The 14,445-nt window shown below is 43.1% G+C and overlaps 1 protein-coding gene across 5 annotated transcripts in view; it reads left to right on the forward strand.

Annotated features, from left to right (window-relative positions):
- The first annotated feature begins 3,678 nt into the window (after positions 1 to 3,678).
- Positions 3,679 to 14,445, forward strand: part of PDCD1LG2 (programmed cell death 1 ligand 2) — a 111,490-nt gene continuing 100,723 nt past the window's right edge. For 2 of the 5 annotated variants that reach the window (XM_040449497.1, XM_040449495.1), the window contains exon 1: positions 13,649 to 14,063. Coding sequence is in view for 4 of the 5 variants with exons in the window: in XM_040449495.1 (XP_040305429.1) it covers positions 14,042 to 14,063 (22 nt within the window). In the remaining variant the exon portion in view is untranslated. Of the gene's footprint in view, positions 3,792 to 13,648; positions 14,064 to 14,445 lie in introns of those variants that run through there. The other 3 variants (XM_040449498.1, XM_040449494.1, XM_040449496.1) reach the window with 3 other exon arrangements.

Raw genomic sequence — 14,445 nt, forward strand, 5'->3', positions numbered from 1 at the left:
CTGGAGCCTGCTTTAGATTCTGTGTCTCCCTCTCTCGCTGCCCCTCCCCCACTTGTGCTGTCTCTCTCTCTCTCTCTCTCTCTCTCTCTCTCTCTCTCTCAAAAATAAATAAACATTAGGAAAAAAAGAATAAATATTATTTCTCAAGAGGTTTGGTATTTCTGGGTAGTCAATTGGGAAGACAGTTGGGACTTCTAGAGAAAGTGGATCCAGAGGACCCAAACTGCTACTTAAGAACAATTTATAAATGTAGATTATGGAGCTCAGAAAGAAGTTTCTCTTTGATATTTCTCCTAGATTACATGAAAGAGAGTCACTGGGGAATTCTGTGGACAGTCAGGGAAGCTTCAACTTTGGTGGCTATAAAGAGAGGAGTTAAAATTGTGGAACAAAGGGGTGAACGTGGAGAGAGGGAAGTAAGACAGGAGACTACTTCCTCAAAGTCAGGATGGTTATGAAAATGCTCTGGTTTGAACTTCAAGAAGTTACTGGAAATGAATAATGTCACACACACACACACACACACACACACACACACACACACACATCTATTGAAAAGATATAGCAAATGTCTGTTGCAAGTCAGCTTTTGGCAAATTAAAGTACCATGATGATCCTTCAATTTGCTAGGGGACAAGAGGCATTGACTGTCCCAGTGTGGGTACGGACAGGGAGTGAATATCCTGGCCATTGTATCCATAATGAACATGCATTTCTCCCTCTCTTCAGCCCTCCTGGCTAGCCCAGTTTCCTTCCTTCCCAGCCAGCACACCACAGCTTGCTAACTCAGTCCACTAGGTCCACTCCTATATTCCCAGAATATATGTCTCTTCATCCTTAGTATCATGTCTGGCTGGGCCTTTAGCAGCCTTTGGTACCTCATTTGACTCAACTATTTTCCTGTTCTATTGAGCATTAAGGTAATAATTTAACTACCTTAGGCATACAGTATATAGAGTAAATGGTTTGTTGAATTTGATTGCTTAATATTTTTAGAAAACTAACAATTTGTAGAGATAAATTTGTATGTATGAAACATATGTGTGTACACATAGGTGATATAAAGATATATAGACACACACACAGAGTGTTTGCCTGCAAGAGAGATCAATAACGCGTATAACGCGTATGTCTATTGGACACAAAGTAGCTGCCGCCTATGAAGAAAGGGACAGAGAGAACAGGAGGGGAAGAGTAAAGGAACTAGAGCTGACAAAGAGTAGAAGCAAAAATGTCAACATACCCCCTACTTTTAATGCAAAGCATGCCACTGTCAGATAATGTCACAAATCCTGCCACAGAATCCATGGTTCTGTCCCTAAAGATCTTGTTCTCTTTTATAATCCCAGGCCAGGAGGGGCTCCATTCAATCCCTGTTTATTTGTCAGGTTTGATACTCTTAAGAGGTCTCACTTTAAACAGGCTCGAGAACTCCCATTGGTTTCTCTTAAGGATATCTCTCATATATATGTATATAATATATATTTCTGATTATTTCAGTAGTGTTTGGTTGCAGATAGAATCAGAGATGCTCACTATCACAAACACAAAGGAGAGCAATAATAAATAAAAGAACTTGGAGCTAGACTATGGGGGCTAAATCTCAGTTCTCCCATTTACTCAGTATATGTCCTTCAGCAAAATTGTCTGCCCTCTCAGTGCCTCAGTTTCCCTATTTATAAAATGATACCAATGAGCATACCTACCTTCTAGGGTTGTTGTAAGAGTTAATTGGGTTAATACACATAAAGTACTTGGAACTGCCCTAGCAACATTTAGAACGCCGTGAAGGTTAGCTTGTATCGCTGCTTTCCTCTTCAGCTAGGAATTACTACAAGTAGGAGTAGACTGCTCATTCCACCAGTTCTTCCTGATCACTCCTCTCCCACACCAAGCCTGTGTGATGGGATGCCCCACCCTAGAGCAGGATCCGAGGATGTCAGGAAAAGAGGCTGGAGCCCAGTGTGTGGAGTGGTGGACCTTGGGTTTAAGGTGAAGTGCCAGGTGTTTCTTTCCCTTCACCCACCTGTTAGAAGAGTCCATCTGACTGCCCAAGTCTTGTTCAGTCCAGCCCATGTCCAATTCCTTCCCATATTCAACTCATCTTTTATTACTCTCTGGCCAGTAGAAGGTGCTGAATCTCATGACCACCTCTCATCCTTCTTACTGTATGTCTCAGCTCTGTTTGCTAGGGAAAAGGCCCAGGATTGCTGGCCAGGTGATAAAGAAAGTGTGGGGCTGGGGAAAAATCTTCCCCAAACATGATTGGAGCAAAATACCCTTGGACGTTATACCCTCAGCAAGTTCCTCAAAATTTAAGTGACATTTTTCAGACAAATGAACTTTCCTAGTCTGATTTCCTGGAAAAGCCAGATATTCAAAGAAATTGTACGGCCCTGGTGGCCAAACGAGGTCAGTAAATTCTCCCACTGAGCCCCTTCTCAGGCTTGAAAAATTACCTGCTGGTACAGGAACATGTTTGAAACTTGTGGGCGGAGACTGCCTCCGAATATTTGCCCTCCCACAAACTCACCACTGGCCCACTTCAACTCCCACAACTAGGTCCTGAATTGCGGCAAAAGCCACATTCATGTAAGTACTGTCAAGCCAGATGACCAGCCAGTCTGTTTTTCCACAATATGTGTTACTCTCCTGGGACACATGTCTTCAGGTATATACCTTTTGATACAGACAGACTACTTACAGCAGGTTTTTCCAAGGAAATAATCAGACAGGGACCCATGTCATATATACACATAGGTGAGGTCATTTGTGGTTCCATTGTTTTATAATATCAGAAATACTGGAAATCACCTAAGTGGTTCTCAGTAGTGATGGCTTAAATAAATTATGGTGTAGTGATGCAATGAAATACTCATGAGTCATTACAAGTAATCATGGGACCTATAATTGTTGACATGGAAAGATGCCCATGGCAATTTTGATGAGTGATAAAAGAAGTTCAGTGAACAAACAGCATCTTAATATAATGGCATTTATTAAAATTTCATTCATACATACATGTGTGTCCAGAGAGCTATAGAAAATTATGTTCACCAAAATACTAGTGATTATCTCAGGTGTATTTGGGTAATCTTTATTTATTTATTTATTTATTTATTTATTTAATTTATTGTTATTATTGTTTTTAGAGGGAGAGAGAGTGCACGAGCAGGAGAGAGGAGCAGAGTGAGAGAGAAAGAGAATCTCAAGCAGGCTCCATACTCAGCACAGAGTCCCATGACCCTGGAATTATGACCTGAGCCAAAATCAAGAGTCGGATTCTCAACCACCTGAGCCACTCAGGCGCACTATTTGGGTAATCTTTACTCTTTTCTTAAAAAAAAAATATATTTAACAATGATATAATGTGTCATTTTGCAATCTGAAAAAACAAACTAAACTTTTTACATTTTAATTCTGAGGGGAAAAGAATGAGCTAGGTTTTAATCATATTTTTATGAATACAATCTTGGGTTGGCCATACCAACCAGGTAACAGCATAAGAATAATATAAATAACATTTATTGAGAACTTACTATGTGTTAATAGGCTCTGTTCTAAGCACTCTCCATGTCTCAAACCATTTAATCTACACAACATTCTACATTTGACATTTACCCCTGTTTTACAGATAATGAAACGATACCAAGAGAGAAAGTCCTTTGTTCAAGGTCTCAGGGCTGGTACAAGATGAAACAGAGAGTTGGGCAGAGGTCTCTGATCATGACCCGTGTGCGGCTCCATGGACAGTTCACCTGCTCTTTATCTGCAGGGAGGTCTGAGAATGGGTGAGTGGGTGATAGGAGTAGCACTCCATCCTCTTCCTCTATTGTTCTGAAGGGTCTTCAGCCTCCCATTGGCTACATGTTCACTTATCTCCTCTCAACTTTAATTTCCTCTTTCGTAAAATAAGAAAGACTTCTTAGACCTCCTGACTTACAATGCATTACTCCCCTCTGTACCATGTATGGACCTAGGAGCTACTTCTGTTGTGGCACTTACACTGCCCCCCACTGTCATCACCAACATCCTATCTCAGGCTGAGAGGCCCCTGGATCCCTCAATGGGCAAGTCGTCAAGACAGGCTAGAAGACAGCTGAGTTGGGCGTTCTCTGTGCTTGCATTTACCTCTCTCTACAATAATTCTGTTCATGTGTCATTCTCCCCACTGGACATGGCTCCTCAAAGCAAAGACAATGTCTTGAGCACCTCTGCATCCCCAGTGCCAGGACCATAACATTGTTCAATTAAACAACACCCTTTGTGGAGTGAATAACTAGAAATTATGGCCATGTGGCCTTATGCTATCAGAGTAACAGTCTGGGAAAGCAATGCTTGCATCTGAATTTATTTTTAGTGTTCTGTTTTCTACCTTGTCTGGCACCACATTCAGAATAGAAATGTTCATTAAATAAAGAAGTCACTAATTTTTAACATGCCACTTATGCAAAAGGCACCAGCAGGCCCTGTTTTATATGAATTACCTAATTCAAGAAATACTAGGCTTTCTTTTTTTTAATTTTTAATGTTTATTTATTTATTTGGGGAGAGAGAGAGAGACAGAGAGAGCAAGTGGGGGAAGGGCAGGGAGAGAGAGGGAGACAGAGAATTCCAAGTAGGCTCTGCACTGTCAGCGCAGAGCCCAATATGGGGCTCGAACTCATGAACTGTGAGATCATGAACTGAAATCAAGAGTTGGATGCTCAACTGACTGAGCCACCCAGGTGCTCCAAGAAATACTAGGCTTTCTATCTAAGTTAGAAAATATTACAAAACTCCATCTCGTACTTCAGGCATTTTACCACAATCCCTCAGAGCAGCTAGTGGGGAGTAGAGGCTGATTTAACGTTTCTGCCCTCTGTGTCAACTAATGTCTACTCTACACATAGTCCCACCTCTCTGCGATTACTATGGTTTCTAAATCCCCACATGCCACGAGTTAGGTGAGTAACTCATGTCTGAATGCTTACATATTACCCCCCCCCCCCAAGGGTAAACCGAGGATCCTGATATCTGCTTTTCTTACAAAAGAAAATCCAAGAAACATAGACAGACACAAGGCACATATTGAAATAGCCACTTTTTGCCGGAGAGTTCTCACTTTCTCTTCCTCCCTTTTACTCGCTTTTCTTCACAAGGATGGTGGTGAACAAAGTAATCAAACCTAGGGATTCTCTAATGCTGAGCCATCAGTTAGGGCATGCTGATGACATCAAAATCACCTGTTTTCAAAGTTTCAAAAACATGCATATCTCTGCACCTCAACCATGGAGATTTTCAATCAAAAGGTCTGGGGGAGTCTCCAGGCACCTCTATGTTTTTAAAGTTCCCCAGGGGATTCTGATGTGCAGCCAGGTTTGGGAAAAACTGATATGGGTCAGTCTCCTCAAAACGTGAGTCAGCTGTCTTCTCCTGTCTCTGACTGTATTTGAAAAGATGAAAATATGAATCATTTCACTTTCTTTTTTCTTTTTTTAAATGGAGTTGAAACCAAGAGTCAATGCGAGAACTTCTTATTTCCTTTATCTGAGGTTGAGTTTAGGTGTCCCCTCCACTTGACCAGGCACTGCGTCTCCTCCTAAAGATCTCTAAGGGCAAAGGATGCCAATCTAGACTTCAGGAGAAAGATTCCCTCCTCCATTCCACTCTGGGACCTTGTTGTAGTTGTGGTGAACTGTGGTTAGGGAATTCCTGGATGAAAGGGCTATGTGATGCTATGATTTCTAAAAGAAATACACATTTGGCCTTTGGTTTCTGTTTCTGGCACAGAGCTCCTCAATACCTTGGAATGAGGACTGTAAATGTGTTTCTGTTATGTTAGTGAGGTGACTTATGGATGCACCTAAGTTTGGGGCTGGTTTCCAGGAGAACCAACCAGTGATTAGAGATGCGGAACTTTGGAGTTTTAACACCCTGACCTCCTGACAATAGAGAGGTGTCAGAGGTTAAATCAATCACCAGTGCCCAATGATTTCAACCAACAATCATGCCTATGGAATGAAGCCACTAAAAACCCAAAAGGGGGGCACCTGTGTGACTCATTCGGGTAAGTGTCTGACTTTGGCTCAGGTCATGATCTTGCGGTTCAAGGGGTTCAAGCCCCATGTCAGGCTCTGTGCTGACAGCTCAGAGTCTGGAGCATGCTTCAGATTCTGTGTTTCCCCCTCTCTCTGCCCCTCCCCCTGCTCACACTCTGTCTCTCTCTCAAAAATAAATAAACATTTTTTAAAAATCAAAAAAAAAAAAAAAAGGAAAAGATTCAAAGAGCTTCCAGGTTGTGGTGTCAGAATGCTTCTATATGCCACTGTGCTGGGCTCAAACTCTCTCAGGACAGGACGGCCTTTGTTCAGATCTCACCCTTTGTATCTCTTAATCTGGATGTTGATTAGTATTTTTAATATCCTTTGTAATAAATTAGTAATCTAGCAAGTAAATTGGTTTCCTGAGGTCTGTGAGCCTGTCTAGGAAGTTACTCAAACCCAAGGAGGGGTGGTGGGAACCTCTGATCAGTAGCTGGTCAGTCAGAAGCACAGGTGACAGTCTGCACTTGTGACTGGTATGTGAAGTGGGGACAGTCTTGTATCACTGACTCCTCCACCTGTAGAATCTGATACTACCTCTGGGTAGATAGTGTCAGAATTGAGTTGAATTGTAGGACACCCAGCTGGTATCCAAGAACTGCTTGTTGGTGTGGGAAAAAACTCACCCCCAACACACACACTGAAATGGGTACACAATTTTAAGCTGGTTCTGGGGATCCTTCAGTCCTGAGTTCCTGGGACCACACCAGGTTCATCTCAGAGCAGGCCTCAATGTCTGGGGCCAACACTCTTGCCTCCCTCTGTCCCACAAGAGATGAGTCAAGACCAGGAAAATGGAGAAATGTTGGGATGCACGTAGACACTTTAGTTCCTTAACTGTCTCTACCTTGTCCTTCCCCCAAAACCACCCTAGAAATGACGCCATGCCTATGTCAGCATGTAGCAGTAAGGGGATCTCAAGCTCTGCTGCTCCTCCGTGTTATTAGAACTGTCTGATGTAATGGAGGCCACTTGAGCAAAAATGGTAATTCTACCAGCTACCTAGGCAGACCTGACACTGGAACCACAGGCCAGTCTGCAGAAGGGACTGGAATGAGGACCAGAATTCTAGTCAGGGCTGTCTCTCCCTTCCCTTCTTTGGTTTCCCTCTGAAGAGCTTGCCTAGGCTACATGGTGAAGAGGCCTTCTGCCTTCCTGCCCATCCCCCTGCCTGATGGGTAGAGAGAAACCTTCATCGTATCTCAGTCCAATCTCATACCTCACAGGTCACTTATGACTCAGCTCAGTTCCAGCTCTTTTAACAACTTTCTGATATATAATTCACATACCATACAATCCACCCCTTTAAAATATACCACTCAACGGTTTTTTTGTATATAAACAGAGTTGTGCAACAATCAGTACAATAAATTTTAAAACATTTTCATCATCCTGTAATGAAACCCCATACCCTTTAATAGTCACACCTCTATATCCCCTCCTAGTCCGAGTCCTCAGCAACCACTAACTACCGTCTGTCTCTAGAGGTTGTCTGTTAAAGACAGTTCATATCTGTGGACTTATACAGTATGTGGTCTTTTGTGACTGGCTTCTTTCACTGAGCATGATGTTGTCAAGGTTCAGCCACACTATAGACTGAATCAGTACTTCATTCCCTTGTAAGGCTGAATTCTTTTCCACTGGGTGGATACACAAAAGTGTATTTATCCATTCATCAGCTACTGGGCAGTTGAGCTCTTTCCACTGGGGGCTATTATGAATAATGCTGCTAGGAACATTGGGGTACACTTTTTGTATGGACATACATTTTCATTTTCTCTTGGTTACATGCCTAGGAGTAGAATGCTGGGTCATATGGTAACTCTACGATTAACATTTAGGGGAACTGCCAGAGCCCAGTTCCACTTGAAATTCCAGTCTCACATCCTTTTCAATCTCCCCCTACTCCAGGAACAGGGTAAACATGTGGGTCAGCTCTCTTGGAGTGAGAGAGGCAAATATCCCCAGGATGGGTCTGGGTCAGGCCAGTGATGGTACTCTAATAAAGGCCAAGGGCCCCTGTGCCTGTGGCTTATCCCCCTTCTGTGTCCCTTGAGGCCACAGGAACCATGGAGTTTTTAATGGCCACTGAGGGCAGGAAGGCCTGGGATGAGGGGTGCCTCCATTTTCATCATCCCTGAAAACAACCCCACAGCCCTTCTGACATCCCAGAAATGGGGTACTTTAGGGAACCTCTCACCTTCAGAAACCCCAGGCAAGCAGCAGGTGTTACATTTTATGAAGAGCACTTTCAAACTTCAGGATGTCCAGCATCCCTTTCTTCCCTCCCAAAGATGAGAGGAGAAGAGAACAGTACATATCCCCTCCAGGACCCCAGAAGGTCCTTCTGGTCTCTGGAATCCCTCTCTTGTGTTTTAAATTTGAAAGCCTGGTGGAAGGGGTGCCTGGGTGTTCAGTAAGTTAAGCTTCTGACTCTTGATTTTGGCTTAGGTCCTAATCTCAGGGTTCATGAGTTCAAGCCCCACATCAGGCTGTGCACTGACAGTGCCTGAGCCTGCTTGGGATTCTCTTTCTCTCCCCCTCTCTGTGCTCCTCCCCTGCTTGCATGAGCTCTTTCTCTCCTTTTTTCTCAAAATAAATAAATAAACTTAAAAAGAAAAAAAGAAAAAGAAAGGAAGGAAGGAAGGAAGGAAGAAAAGAAAGAAAGAAAGAAAGAAGGAAGGAAGGAAGGAAGGAAGGAAGGAAGGAAGGAAGGAAAGAAAAGAAAAGGTTGACCAGTTCAACCTCTCCCACCCCTGCCTTTTCCACCCTCATTTCTCAGCCCTATGCCTCAGAGACTCCCCTTACTGAGGTCTGACAGTTGTGACTTCAGTAACTTTATTCTCCACAAGGAGCTATCTCAAAGGAACTTCTTCCCTACTAGTCAACTGAGGGGAGATGGACTGGGGAAGTACTTCATCAGTAGCTCCCATGAACCCATTCAACTTAAAATAAACCTCCCTTTTATCTGAGTTGCTTTCAGAGAATGAGCCAAACTTTGACCTCATTCCTTCTAAAAATAAACACCCATCTCTGTTGCTCTGGCCAGAACACCCTTCCCCACCTTCCCTTCTCTCATATTAAGGCAAGGTCTTCCTTAGCAGGTAGAGATCAGGTGGGTCACTAGAGGCCGACCTCCAGTCCCTGGACTCATCATGAGTCAAGGAAGACTGGTTTCCAGGGAGGCCCCAGGTGGTCTCCTCCCCTCTCTCTCTGCCTCCAGTTGCCTGTGACCTTCTCCATCTTCAAGAGAGGGGGCTAGCCATCATTGCCATTCATCACATTCCACATCAACACACATCAAAGCCTTAGTTGCTCAAAGAGGTAAAAGAACTGTATGCTGAAAACCATAGAAAACCTATGAAATAAATTGAAGAAGACACAAAGAAATGGAAAAATATTCCATGCTCATGGATTAGAAGAACAAATATTGTTAAAATGTCGATACTACCCAATGCAATCTACACATTCATTGCAATCCCAATTGAAATAGCATCAGCATCCTCCTCAGAGCTAGAACAAACAACCTAAAATTTATATGGGACCACAAAAGACCCAGAATAGTCAAAGTAATGTTGAAAAGAAAACCAAAGCTGAAGGCATCACAATCCCGGATTTTAGCCTGTACTACAAAGCTGCAATCATCAAGACAGTATGATATTGGCACAAAAACAGACACATAGACCAATGGAATAAAATAGAGAACCAGAACTGGACCCACAAATGTATGGCCAACTAATCTTTAACAAAGCAGGAAAGATTATCCAATGGAAAAAAGTCTCTTTAGCAAATGGTGCTGGGAGAATTGGACAGCAACATGCAGAAGAATGAAACTAGACCACTTTCTCACACCATACGCAAAAATAAACTCAAAATGGATGAAAGACCTAAATGTGAGACAGGAAACCATCAAAACCCTAGAGGAGAAAGCAGGCAACAACTTCTTTGACCTCAGCCTCAGCAATTTCTTGCTCGACACATCTCCAAAGGCAAGGGAATTAAAAGCAAAAATGAACTACTGGGACCTGATCAAGATAAAAAGCTTCTGCACTGAAAAGGAAATAGTCAACAAAACCAAGAGGTAACTGACGGAATGGGGAAAGATATTTGCAAATATATTGGATAAAGGGTTAGTATCCAAAATCTTTAAAGAACTTACCAAACTCAACACCTGAGAAACAAATAATCCAGTGAAGAAATGGGCAGAAGACATGAATAGGCACTTTTCCAAAGAAGACATCCAGATGGCCAACAGACACACCAAAAGATGATCGACATCACTCAACATCAGGGAAATACACATCAAAACCACAATGAGATACCACCTTACATCGGTCAGAGTGGCTAAAATTAACAACTCAGGAAACAACAGATGTTGGCGAGGATGCAGAGAAACTGGAACCTTCTTGCACTGTTGGTGGGAATGCAAAATGGTGCAGCTACTCTGGAAAACAGTGTGGAGATTCCTCAAAAAATTAAAAATGGAACTACCCTACGACCCAGCAATAGCACTACTAGGAATTTATCCAAAGGATACAGGAGTGCCAATTCAGAGGGGCACATGTACCCCAATGTTTATAGCAGCACTTTCAACGATAGCCAAATTATGGAAAGAGCCCAAACATCCATCAGCTGATGAATGGATAAAGATGTGGTGTGTGTGTGTATACACACACACATACACACACACACTCACACACGAATACTACTCAGAAATGAGAAAGAATGAAATCTTGCCATTTGCAACAACATGGATGGAACCAGAGGGTATTATGCTAAGTGAAATAAGTAAGAGAAAGATATCATATATTTTCACTCATATGTGGAATTTAAGAAACTTAACAGAAGACCATGGGAAAAGGGAAGGGGAAAAAAATAGTTTCAAACAGAGAGGGAAGCAAACCATAAGAGACTCTTAAACACAGAGAACAAACTGAGGGTTGATGGTGGGCAGGGTGGGGAAGGGAAAATGGGTGATGGGCATTGAGGAGGGCACTTGTTGCGATGGGCACTGGATGTGGTATGTAAGCAATGAATCATGGGAATCTACTCCCAAAGCCAAGAGCACATTGTAACATACACTGTATGTTAGCTAACTTGACAATAAATTATATTTAAAAAAATAAAATAAAACCTTGGTTTCTGACTTTGGGGAGGTTGCTAAGGCTAGTTCCAGATAAACTCCTGACTCCTTGAAATTCTCACCCCTTCCCAAGCTCTTGGTCTTTGTTCATTTCTCCAAAACCCTGGGTGCACTTTTTTTCTCATTCTTAGGCTGGATTCTTTTATTTTTTCTCTATAAGGCCAAGCAGGGTGGGAAAGGTTGGACTTGTTGTTTGGATCTCGAACAGTTAACACTGATTTATCTCCTGCTATTGGACAAGGACTTTTCTAGATGCTTTACATGAACATTTACATCACATTACATTATATACACTGCATCTGGAGGAAAATATCTGGAGAAGAAAGTATAGAAGTGAATTCTGCCCTGCATTTACAAAGTGATCCTGGTAAAGCAGAACAATCTCTCTTTGCCTCAATTTTCCCTTCTATGAAATGGACCTTGGAGGCCTTGGAGACTGGTGGTAGACACTGGTGAGGTCATTATTATGCTTATCATATTGCAGTATTTGTGACCTACGTTCTAATTTTCCATTAGTAAGTATCAACGCAACATGGAGGGGTCTGTATTCTGCATGTCAGCTATGCCTCAGGGATCTTTTGTGATAAAGAGAACGACACTAAATTAAATAAATTGGAAACAAACATAAACCCTTGGCCAAGTTCTTAAACTGATTTCTTGTTGCTGTGGGTTAGCAATTGAACTGTACTGTCCATTACTGATTTTTGATGATTATTTCCACATCTTTACAAAAGTCATCTGTGTCCATGGCAAGTTATTTAGGAAATAAAATAGAAGTCACAAGAAGAAACTAAAACATCACCTGCAAGTCCTCCACCCAGAAATGCACTGTTAACACTGGTATCTACCCCTCCAGTGTTTTGTTGAGACATATGGATTTATGAGGCAGTAAAGTGTGCTGAGATTCCAGTTTGAGTTTCGTTTGGGAACTTTGTCAAAACTCCCGGCCCTTCTCTGGGTTTGAGATGAGTCTTTTTGTCCCCCCAAACCTCAGTTGCTCAGCAAAAGCCCAGAGGAAAGAGTGGAGGGAAGAGGTGGACAGAGAGGGAGGGGGCTTAGAGCACAGAGGGAGAGATACAGCGGGGAGTGGGTCTCCCCCTTCAACACAGGCAGAACTCTGATGGATGGTGTGGGGATCTTGAAGACACTAAACTCTGAGAGCCACACGGGGGACCTATGCCCTTTCTTTAGACTATCACGGTAACTGGAGAAGGTCAGGTAAGAGCAGGCATCTCCCCTGAAACCACACACCCAGAGCTGTGGGTGGAGAAGCAGGTCCCCAGAGGAAGTCTGGCTTCCCACAGACACAGCCCCGTCCTTGAGGAATAGGCAGCCAGTCCCGTTTGTAGCCAATACAAGTTTTATTCCTTCTTGTTTAACGGATGCAGTTGAAAGAACAAGGAAGAAAGAAGAAGGCTGCTTTTTCAGAAGAAAACCAATTAAGGCACGTCATGGAGAGAGTACGAGAAAATATTAGATAAATGCGGCTAAGAACACACACCCTACGTGCACCTCAGAGCCTTGTCCCTGCTCAGGCCACACCTATGAGCCCAAGGGGATGGGGCGGCAGGAATGGGTTGGTCATCCAGCCTTGCGCTCAAGTTGGCCTGTTCTGCACCCGCTTTGAGTCTCACTGCTGGAAAGCCTCACATGTAGTGGGACCACAGAGGCCTGAGTCCAAATTCAGCCATGCAGCTGAGGAAGGGTTGCTTGACCTCGACTCTTTCTTCATATGTAAAATGGGCCCGATGGTATGTAGACCACACATTGCTCCGAGAATGGAGTCCTGTAGTGGGTCAAACAATTTCCCCAAATATTTATGTCCACCTGGAGCCTCAGAATGTGACCTTATGTGAAGCAAGGTATTTGCAGAAGTGATTAGTTAAGATGAGATCATCTTGGATTAGGGTGGGCCCTAATCCAATGGCTGGTGTCCTTCTAAGAAAAGGAAAGGACACTCAAAGATACACAAGAGAAGAAAGTCCTGTGAAGATGGAGACAGAGATTGGAGTGATCAGCTACAAACCCAGGAGAGTGGCCAAGGCTTGCAGAATCACACCGCAAGCTGGGAATCAGCAAGAGGGCATTCTTGACTGGAGCCTTTAGAGGGAGTGGCCCTGTGACACCTGATTTCACCCACCTTGCCTCCAGAAATGTGGGCAAACCTTGAGCATAGTGTCTGCTGTCTTAATCCACCTAGTCCGTGGTAACTTCTTACAGCAGCACTAGGAAACAAACAAAGGCACCTGCAAAAAGTCCCTGGCACACAGCTAGAATGTGTTGGTGTTCTCTTCCTCCCCTTTTCCTACTAAGTGCACCAGCTTCTTCAGGGACACATTGCAAGGTGCACCTGAGGGCAGAGGAGCAGTGCCTAAAAGCAAAACCAAAACTTCTCAGTAGGCTGGGTTTCAGCCAGTTCCTCAGACTTAGTTTTGGTTTGAATTACCCTCGTGTTACAAGGAAGCCTGAGCTAGATGGAGATGATGTCTTTTCTTCTCTTCCCTAACGTACCTTACGTGACAGCTTTTTGTGGCCCGTCCTCACATGTCCCTCTGCCAGCTGGGAAGAATCCTGGCTGGGAGCTGAGGCTTGTTGCAGTGGTTTAGGGAGCAACCTACATTTTTTTTTTTTTTTTTTTTTGGTTTTGTTTGGTTTTGGCTGTTTGTTCGGTTGACTCCTATGACAGAGTCTGACGCAGGAGCTACTGTTTGTTGTTTCTTTTCTTTAACGTCTTTGCCTGTGGAGTGGGGCCAAATTCTGATGTGAGTATCCAGTAGGTTGAGATTTCCTCCTCACTGAACTGGTGTTGCAGACGATGATGAGGCTGCCACGGTCAGGTAAGTGTGGGCACACTTTCCCTTTACATCATTGCAAGCAGGAGAACATCTGCCTCGGCAGTTATGTTCAGGCACGCTAACAAGCTAATATCTTGCTGTCTCCAAAATAGTGGGATTTCTCAAGCTCGCTCCTATACGTATTACTCATGTTGGGAAGATTTATGAGCTGAGATTTTTTTTTTTTCCTGCACAGAATAAATATGCAGTGCAAAAAAAAAAAAATTAACTATCTTGAGATTCTCTCTCAGCTTAGAATTTGAGGAAGGTTAATGGAACTTAAAAATTTGTTTTTTTGTTTTGTTTTGTTTTTTGTTTACTTCAGATCTCTGGTTGTAACTATCCCTTTGGCAGGCAGGCAGCGTTCCAGACTAATCTGCGTTTA

The sequence above is a fragment of the Herpailurus yagouaroundi genome, unplaced genomic scaffold, assembly GCF_014898765.1.
Source record: "Herpailurus yagouaroundi ecotype Mexico unplaced genomic scaffold, PumYag 199, whole genome shotgun sequence".
NCBI classification, from domain to species: domain Eukaryota; kingdom Metazoa; phylum Chordata; class Mammalia; order Carnivora; family Felidae; genus Herpailurus; species Herpailurus yagouaroundi.